The 9,747-nt window shown below is 49.5% G+C and overlaps 1 protein-coding gene across 4 annotated transcripts in view; it reads right to left on the reverse strand.

Annotated features, from left to right (window-relative positions):
* The window catches only part of LOC135096557 (serine/threonine-protein phosphatase 6 regulatory ankyrin repeat subunit A-like), a 76,564-nt gene that overhangs the window by 20,139 nt on the left and 46,678 nt on the right, over nucleotides 1-9,747 (reverse strand). For all 4 annotated transcript variants that reach the window (XM_063998130.1, XM_063998129.1, XM_063998131.1 and 1 more), the window contains one exon: nucleotides 4,031-4,336. In XM_063998130.1, coding sequence (XP_063854200.1) covers nucleotides 4,031-4,336 — 306 coding nt within the window. The remainder of the gene's footprint in view (nucleotides 1-4,030; nucleotides 4,337-9,747) is intronic.

A 9,747-nucleotide genomic window follows, 5' to 3' on the forward strand; every position in this document is an offset into this window, starting at 1 on the left:
GCTACACGAGAGGTGTTTGAGAGCCATTTGAACCAAGGTACACTAAAACCCTTAACTTATCATTATTATTATTATTATTATTATTATTATTATTATTATTATTATTATTATTATTATTATTATTATTATTATTTTCTATTATTAATTATTTTATTATTATTAATTCTCTATCTGTTTGTTATTTTCCTGTGAAAAGCAGCACTGGATAGGGATTGTGGGGGAGAGAGAGAGAGAGAGAGAGCAGGGTGAAGATAGAGGTGTTTCATTCCCCAAATGTTTCAACAAGCTGCCTTCACAGGGATCAAATTATCGCCGAAGAAGACAGCTTGAAAAAATACCGAGGAATGAAAGATCTGGTGCTTCACCCTGCTTCCTTGCAACCAACACGGTCCCCGTCCACTCGTGCAGCCTAGAGAAGCTGCCTGATGCTTTCCTGTTGGCTTGCAGCTAGTACAGAATGAAATACAGTTTGTGTTCTGAATTAGTGAGTTAGTGTTCAGCTAGCCACCTGTGTGGTTTCCTTCATGACAGTCACGTGTCTGCCACGTTAAATATTTTTGCCCTCTCTTTGAGAAATGTGCACACCAACTACTGAAATATTTTGCACTGCATTACAGTTAACTCAACAAAACGGGTTACCAAGCTTACAGCATAACCATTACCTGCAAGCTTACCACCTCATTAATATCTATAAGCACCTCTTGAAATTAAGCAGTACTTCATGTGTTTAACATGAATTTACAAACACAAATGTGAAGAAAGAAATACATCTTGATAAAGGATGCAAAATGTTGTAGACATCTGCCGAAACGATAATTACTCCCAGTGAGGTCTTAAGCACTGTTCAGGGGGTTCTGTGAACTTATCATTAAACCCAGCTGTGACCTCACTGAATGTTTCCCGATATGTCTCACAACACAAGGGGGCAGTCACAGCCTGCCCTCTAAAGACAACTCTCTTCCTCCACACAAAACTACAAGCACATAATAACACACACCCTTCACTCAAAAATTTCAAAATTATCATGGCGACTCCTACACCAGCCACGGAGTCCCCATCTGGGGAGGGGACCATAAATGTCCCCAGCTCGGACTGCCTAAGTGTTTTAACACCCCCCTCAACTTTTTCTTCATTAATTCCTGCAACATTTCCAGTCTAAGATCTATTTTCAATCTGTAGAACACCACCTCTCCTCTTCTAAACCTCATTTTCTTTTCCTCACTGAAACTCAGGTGTCTGAGGCAGCTGACAGTAGCCCCTTTTCTGTTCCCTCCTACTTTCTCTATCCTCATTTTCTATCCAAAGCTGGATGTTGAGTTTATGTGAACAATGACTTAACCTGCTCTCGTGCCCACGCTCTTGAATCTTCTGAGTTTTCCACCATCTGGCTACGACTACAGAGTCACTCTCAAACTAAATTTATTTTTGCTGTATATCTCTCACCTAACTCCTCTGAGTATAAGAAATTCTTTGACTGCTTAAATTCCAAAGTGGAGCACATTCTGACCCTCTTCCCTTTTGCAGAGATCTCCATTCTTGGAGACTTCAATGTTCACCACCAGCTTTGGTTTTCCTCTCCCTTCACTGACCATCCTGGTGAACTAGCCTTCGACCTAGAGCAATTGGTGCAACAACCTACTCGTATTCCTGATCAGTCTTGGAGATACGCTTAGCATTCTTGACCTTTTCCTGACCTCTACTCCTTCTGCTTATGCTGTCACCCTTTCTTCTCCGTTGGGCTCCTCCGATCACAATCTCATATTTGTATCTTGTCCTATCGCTCCAATCCCTCCTCCGGATCCCCCTAAGCGAAGGTGCCTCTGACATTTTGCCTCTGTTAGTTGGGGGGACCTGAGGAGGTATTTTGCTTATTTTCCTTGGAATGACTATTGCTTCCATGTCAGAGACCAGTCTTTGTGTGCTGAGCGCATAACAGAGGTGATAGTGTCTGGCATGAAGGCGTACATTCCTCACTCTTTTTCTCAACCTAAACCTTCCAGACCTTGTTCTCGTGCTATACATGATAGAGAGGTGGCCCACAAAAGGTACTTAAGCCTTCCATCACCAGAATCTCATGCACTTTATATTTCTGCCCGGAACCATGCCAAGTCTGTTCTCCAACTAGCCGAAAACTCCTTCATTAACAGAAAGTCTCAAGACCTTTCAAGATCTAACTCCCCTCGTGACTTCTGGCATCTAGCCAAAAATATCTCCAATAACTTTGCTTCGCTTTGCTTCGCTTTTGCTTTGCTCAGATCTTTGCTACAAACCCTACCTTGGACGATTCTGGGCTTGTTCCTCCCTCTCCTCCACCCTCTGACTACTTCATGCTACCTATTAAAATTCTTCATAATGATGTTTTCCATGCCCTTGCTGGCCTAAACCCTCGGAAGGCTTATGGACCTGATGGGGTCCCTCCTATTGTTCTCCGAAACAGCCCCTCCATGCTTGCACCTTGCCTAGTCAAACTCTTTCAGCTCTGTCTGTCAACATCTACCTTTCCTTCTTGCTGGAAGTTTGCCTACATTCAGCCTGTTCCTAAAAAGGGTGACTGTTCTAATCCCTCAAACTACTGTCCTATTGCTTTAATTTCCTGCCCATTTAAAGTTTTTGAATCTATCCTCAACAGGAAGATTCTTAAACATCTATCACTTCATAACCTTCTATCTGATCGCCAGTATGGGTTCCGTCAAGGCCGCTCTACTGGTGATCTTCTGGCTTTCCTTACTGAGTCTTGGTCATCCTCTTTTAGAGATTTTGGTGAAACTTTTGCTGTTGCCTTGGACATATCAAAAGATTTTGATAGAGTCTGGCACAAAGCTTTGATTTCCAAACTACCCTCCTATGGCTTCTATCCTTCTTTCTGTAACTTCATCTCAAGCTTCCTTTCTGACCATTCTATTGCTGCTGTGGTGGATGGTCACTGTTCTTCTAAATCTATTAATAGTGGTGTTCCTCAGGGTTTTGTCATGTCACCCACTCTGTTCTTATTGTTCATGAATGATCTTCTAAACCAAACTTCTTGTCCTATCCACTCCTACGCTGATGATACCACCCTGCACTTTTTCACGTCTTTTTATAGACATCCAACCCTTCAGGAAGTAAACGTTTCACGCAGGGAAGCCACAGTACGCTTGACTTCTGATCTTTATAAAATTTCTGATTGGGGCAGAGCAAACTTGGTGTAGTTCGATGTCTCAAAAACTCAATTCCTCCATCTATCGACTCGACACAACCTTCCAGACAACTATCCCCTCTTCTTCAATGACACTCAACTGTCCCCCTCTTCTACACTGAACATCCTCGGTCTGTCTTTTACTTATAATCTAAACTGGAAACTTCACATCTCATCTCTAGCTAAAACAGCTTCTATGACTTTAGGTGTTCTGAGACATCTCCACCAATTTTTCTCATCCCCACAGCTGCTAACTGTATACAAGGGCCTTATCCGTCCATGTATGGAGTATGCTTCACATGTCTGGGAGGTTCCACTCATACTGCTCTTCTAGACAGGATGGAATCAAAAGCTTTTCGTCTCATCAACTCCTCTCCTCTAACTGACTGTCTTCAGCCTCCCTCTCATCGCCACAATGTTGCATCTCTAACTGTCTTCTACTACTATTTTCATGCTAACTGCTCTTCTGATCTTGCTAACTGCATGCCTCCCCTCCTCCTGCGGCCTAGCTGCACAAGACTTTCTTCTTTCTCTCACCCCTATTCTGTCCACCTCTCTAACGCAAGAGTTAACCAGTATTCTCAATTATTCATCCCTTTCTCTGGTAAACTCTGGAACTCTCTGCCTGCTTCTGTATTTCCACCTTCCTATGACTTAAATTCCTTCAAGAGGGAGGTTTCAAGATACTTATCTTTCAATTTTTGACTACTGCTTTGGACCCTTTTATGGGACTGGCATTTCAGTGGGCATTTTTTTTTTTTTTTTGCGTCACATTCATATTGGTTAATGTTAGAAAAATGCTAAATATAATAAGCTCGCACACACACACACACACACACACACAGACACACACACCTGTACACAGTTGTGGTGCTGTAGTCCCTTAATCACTGAGTCATGCCCTTTCTGCCGTGCCAGGTCAGCGGGGGTCATGTTGTCAGGGGTGGTCACATGAGGGCTCACGCCGCGTCGCAGCAAAGCCTCCACAGCATCACTGGGGCTCCCGCACAGGGCCGCGGCATGGAGAGGCGTCAGGCCATCCTGGCTTAGCGCGTGACCATCAAAATCCTTTGGGATGTTGGCCATATCTGACATGTTGCCCTCCACCAGCATGGACAAGACTGTGTTGTGTAGGTGTTCATGCTGGACCCGCCACTCCCTCTGTGATGACAAACAGACACTGTTGCTGCCTACTTATGTCACCACCACTACCACCATTACCTTCACTACTACTACAAAATGACCACCACCACCACCAATACCATTACTATTAAATGACCACCACTATCACCATCACCACCACCACCACTACTACTCTTGACCAGCAGGGGCACAGGAAACGCAGGTAACAGTGCAGGTGTTTATTCACAGAAGGTGTGAACAGAAGGCTGGAGGTAGGTGATCTCCCGGCGCCAGGCCGCGCACTTCCACTTAACACTTATGACTGAAGCCTAGCTCGTTCACTCATACACGTATTCATGCCTCACACAAGTCTCGCTCATTCACTCGTTCACACAACTAGCTAACAACCACACACCTCCCCCGAGACATAAGGAAGATTCCTTATCTTTGTTATGGCTACCGTAACACATGAAACAAAGTTACAATGATTGAAGTACAGAAAACACGGTACATATACACAAAACAAACACAGCGTACAATGAACACGTACGACTAATCGTAGGTGCTACGGTGCCACCGCACCTGCAGTCGTCTCGGCTCCCTACGCTGTCGGCTGCTTCGACGCTCTGGTTGCTCTCGGCCACGGTGTACCCCGTTACCCTGATGCTCCGGGCTGCCGGGATGGTGGTGTTCCTCGTGACCCTGATGCTGAAGCGCTGCACCGCCATGAGCGGTGTGCTGCTCGACAGGAAGGGGAGCAAGAGGTCTGTGTGGGCGTAGGTGTCTTCTATTACGCCACATCACGCGACCGCTGCCCATCTTGATGAGGTAGTCTCTCCTTCGCCCAACAGCCACGATGACACCCAGGCGATCCCAGAGGCCTGTCGTGTGATCTTGAACGTCGACGTGGCCACCGAGGTGCAGGAGAGGAAGAGTACGGGCGGACGCGTCGTGGCGAAGTTTCGCTTTCTTCCTCAGTCGCTCTGCCTTGGCGTCGCACTCATCAGCAGCGCGCTGCCACTGCTGAGCGTATGAGCGATGATGAGCCGGGACACAGGACCTCATAGGATGACCGAAGAGGACTTGTGCTGGTGATCGCCCTTCCGCCCTCGGAGTGTTGCGCAGTTCCAGCAACCCGCGAGCGAACGCATCCTCGTCCAGGTGTCCCTGCTGTGTGGTCGTGAGGATCAGCTTCTTCACGGACTTGACCGCTGCCTCGGCGTGACCATTGGAGCGTGGATAATGAGGTGAAGATACACGATGCTCCACCCCCCATCGAGCCAGGAAGCGCCGTACCGATGAAGAAGTGAACTGCGGTCCACCGTCAGTCCTCAGGAGAACAGGCACGCCCGTGTCGGCGAACACACCCCGAAGGACACGAACGAGCTGATCAGCGGATGCTGGACGTGAGCATGCAGACACGTGAGGCCACCCAGACAAGCGATCTACATACACGAGGTATGTACGGCCTGCTGCGTGGAAGTAGTCTGCAGAAACTGACTCAAACACCCTGCTGGGTGTGTCCGTGTCCTGCCAGAGAGGTTCGTTGGCTTGGCTTGGTAGGAGTGGACGGCATAGTGAGCATCCAGAAACGACGTTCTCAACGTCTCTGTCCATACCAGGCCAGTACACCGTTTGTCGGGCCCGTCGCTTGGTGCGCTCCATCCCCTGATGACTGTCATGGAGTCGCTCTAGTGTTTCTCGGCGGAGGCTGTGAGGAATAAGAAGCCTCGGCCCGTAAACCACCAGGTCGTCGTCTACGGCCAGCAGACTGCGCACCGGCCAGTACGTACGCAAGCGGTGATCGAGGTCGTGGCAATGATCAGGGAAGCCCTCGATGATGACGTTCTTGAGCAAGCAGTACTCCCCGTCTCTTGCTGCTGCGGCACGTACCATTTCCACAGTCTGATCCTGGAGTGGTGCTAAGCGGACGCCGTCCTCATTGGTGGCAGATAACGCTGAGATGACCGCTGAGTGGAGAGGGTCGAGGTCACCAGAAGTAGCAGCATCCTCTTCCTCCACTGGGTCCTGTACTGGAGCACGTGAGAGGGCGTCGGGCACACAGTGTGTCGATCCCTTTTGCCAGCTTGCTGTGAAAGAATACTGAGCAAGCTTCTCCCTCATGCGCTGCAGCCGCAGGTTCTCTATTTCTCCCAACAACTTGCTATTGAGGAGAGGTATCAGCGGGCGGTGGTCGAGCACTAGATCGAAGTGAGGGAGTCCTTTCAGGTAGGTGCCACATTTCCTGACTGCCCAGACGATTGCAGCCATTTCCAACTCTATTACTGCATAGCGGCTCTCTGTGTCTGTAACAAATCTTGACCCGCATTGCACCATCTTCCACTGGTCACTGTGCTTCTGCAGGAGAACGAATCCAAATCCGTGCATCCTTGAGGCGTCAGTCTGTAGCATCGTTGGTAATGATGGGTCGAAGTATGCCAAGACAGGTGGGCTGACGAGACACTGTTTCACCTTCTCAAACGCCTCTTCATGGTTAGGAGACCAGCACCAACTGTTCTTCGGGCGTAAGAGATCTCTGAGGGGTTGTGCAGCTGCAGCCACAGCAGGAGAAAAGCTTCCAAGCTGGTTTGTAAGACCCATGAATGATCGTAAGTCGGTGATGTGCTGTGGTCGTGGGAAGTCAGAGATTGCCTTAACTTTCTTTGAGTCTGTCGTGTAGCCTTGTCCAGAAACAGAGTAACCACAGTAATCTACCACTCTTTCCGCGAATGTAAACTTCTGTGGGTTGAGAGTGATGCCGTGCTGGTCACACCGCCGCACAATCTGAATGACATGGGCTAAGTGCGCACTGTAGGTGGAGTCATAGGCCAGGATGTCGTCCACGATCTTGATGGTGTTAGGTATGTCGCCGAGAGCTTGGTCTCCTCGACGGTTATACTCGTCTCCAGACGAGACGAGACCCATAACCGCTCGCCGAAACTTGTACCGACCCCAAGGTGTTATGAAGCAGGTTAAATCCTGGTCTTCTTCTCTAATGGGGACTTGAAAATACCCCATCTTGGCATCAAGAGTGGTGAACCAAACTGCTCCGGTCCCGATCGAGGCGATGGCGTCATGAGGTGAGCGCACTGGATACACGGGCCTCTTCACGTAACGGTTGAGTCGTGTCAGGTCAACACACAGCCTTACACCAGATGTCTTTTTTGGGACAGGCACGATGGGGTGGCACCATGCCGTAGGGTAGTCCACACTCTCGATGATTCCCTTGTTAAGCAGCTCTTCCAACTGGCTCTTAATTTCTTCACGCCAATTGTAAGGGATTGTACGAGATGCTGTTACGGCGAAGGGTCGAGCGTCGTCTGTCAACTCGATGGCCATGGATCCACCAGCCATTGCACGTAAACCTTCCTTTGCTTCGAAGACGCTGGGAAAGGCCTTGATCACAGCAGCAGCGTGCCCCGCACGCTGCTGTGGCGTTGGGTCGTAGGAATGAGGCCAGCTGATCACTTCTGTGGGCGTAGATAGAGGTGGCTGCGAGGCGGTCGGGTACTTGATGGAGCTGTTGCCGGTGTGCTGTTCTTCCCTGCGTAGCGGTCGGATTTGAGCCGGAAAATCTTCGGGGAGGATTCCGAGAGCGATGGAATCGTACCAGCTAAGCAGCGCCCCCTTCACCTCCTTCACCACGCTCACAACAGTCTCAGCTTCCCTGTCGCCCAGTTGCAAGTGCGACGAGAAAGTTCCTACACAGGTGAGGGGGTGATTACCGGCAGCATAAAGTCCATCACCATCAGCGGGCGCCAAGCTGGAGGGCGGGATTCCAAGGAGTGTTGCCGTGTCGAGGCCAATAACGGTCGTTTCGGCCCCAGAGTCAGGAGTCCACGTAATCTTGTCTCTTCCAGCGGGATGTGTGGCGGTAATGAGCACCTGGGGCGCAGGTCGTGCCGTCACCGTCTTTGTGTATACGCCTGATAAGAGCTGGTATACACTGGCACTGGCTCCCCGCCTCGGGCCTGCACCGCGATGAGGAGAGACAGTTGAGGAACTCCTCGAAGCTCCTCGTCGTTTCCTCACTGTCTGCTGACATACACTCGCAAAATGCCCTCTTTTCCCGCAGTTACGACACACTTTATCTATTGCCTGGCATCCCCTTTTGTCACTGCGACAATCTTTGCCACAACGATAACAGCCCGTGGGGCTTGAGCCCCCGAAACTGCCCTTCCTGTAGTTCGAGACAGCGTTCACACCATGGCTCGAAGAGTGAGAGCCGCCCCTTAGTACTGCACTACACTGGTTAGCGCTCTCCGATGCTCTGCAAATATCTATGGCGTTTTCAAGGGTGAGTTTCTTGTTTTCCAGCATGCGTTTCAGAGCCACTTCGTCTCGTGTCCCAACGACAATTCTGTCACGCAGCTGATGGTTTATGCACTGGTCGCAAAAGTCACAGAAATTGGCGATTTCCTTAACAGCACATAAAAAGTCGTCAAAACCTTCTTGCGTTTCTTGCACGCGGGAGTAGAAGTCTCTTCTATCCATGATGATGTTGCGCTGGCTTCGCAGGTACTCACACATTGCATCGAGGATGGTTCTTAACTCCGCGTCTCTCGGTAAGCTTATCCCGTAGCGAAGTGTACGGGTCCACTCGTCGTCTAGGACAGCAGCGAGTGCCGCCCTCTGCTCAGCCAGGGAGAGACAGTCTATCCTGGCGAGGGTTACGTATCCTTCAAACTTATGGCGCCACGTGTCGAACTCACGTAAAGATGCTGACGCCGTTAAGTGAGGAATGATGGTGGCGGACGTCGGGAACCTCGCGCCCTGGGTAGACGTGCTGCGGGCTGTGGTTTCGCCTTCATTGCTCGCCGTGGTGCGACTGGGAGCTTGTGTCCCCACTCTCTCCAGCAGCTGGGTTAAACGCTCCTCGCGAGCCTGACTCTGCTCCGACTGTCGCGCTAGCAGGGCAGCCAGCGCCTCCAACTGCTTCTCCATTCTGCGCCGTACCCACTGCAGCCTTGTCCTTATCCTACTCACTGCGCCATGTTCGACTCTTGACCAGCAGGGGCACAGGAAACGCAGGTAACAGTGCAGGTGTTTATTCACAGAAGGTGTGAACAGAAGGCTGGAGGTAGGTGATCTCCCGGCGCCAGGCCGCGCACTTCCACTTAACACTTATGACTGAAGCCTAGCTCGTTCACTCATACACGTATTCATGCCTCACACAAGTCTCGCTCATTCACTCGTTCACACAACTAGCTAACAACCACACAACCACTACTACTACCATAAAATGACCACTACCACCACCACCACCACCCATACTATTACTATTAAATGACAGATACTTTCACCACCACCACCATCATTACCACCACTACTACTGTAAAATAACCACCACTATCACCACCACCACCACCATCACTACCACAACCATTACCTCCATCATAACTACATGAATGATCAAGAGAGAGAGAGATAAAAATAGTAACTAATTATAA

This window comes from Scylla paramamosain, unplaced genomic scaffold, assembly GCF_035594125.1.
Source record: "Scylla paramamosain isolate STU-SP2022 unplaced genomic scaffold, ASM3559412v1 Contig4, whole genome shotgun sequence".
Classification (NCBI taxonomy): domain Eukaryota; kingdom Metazoa; phylum Arthropoda; class Malacostraca; order Decapoda; family Portunidae; genus Scylla; species Scylla paramamosain.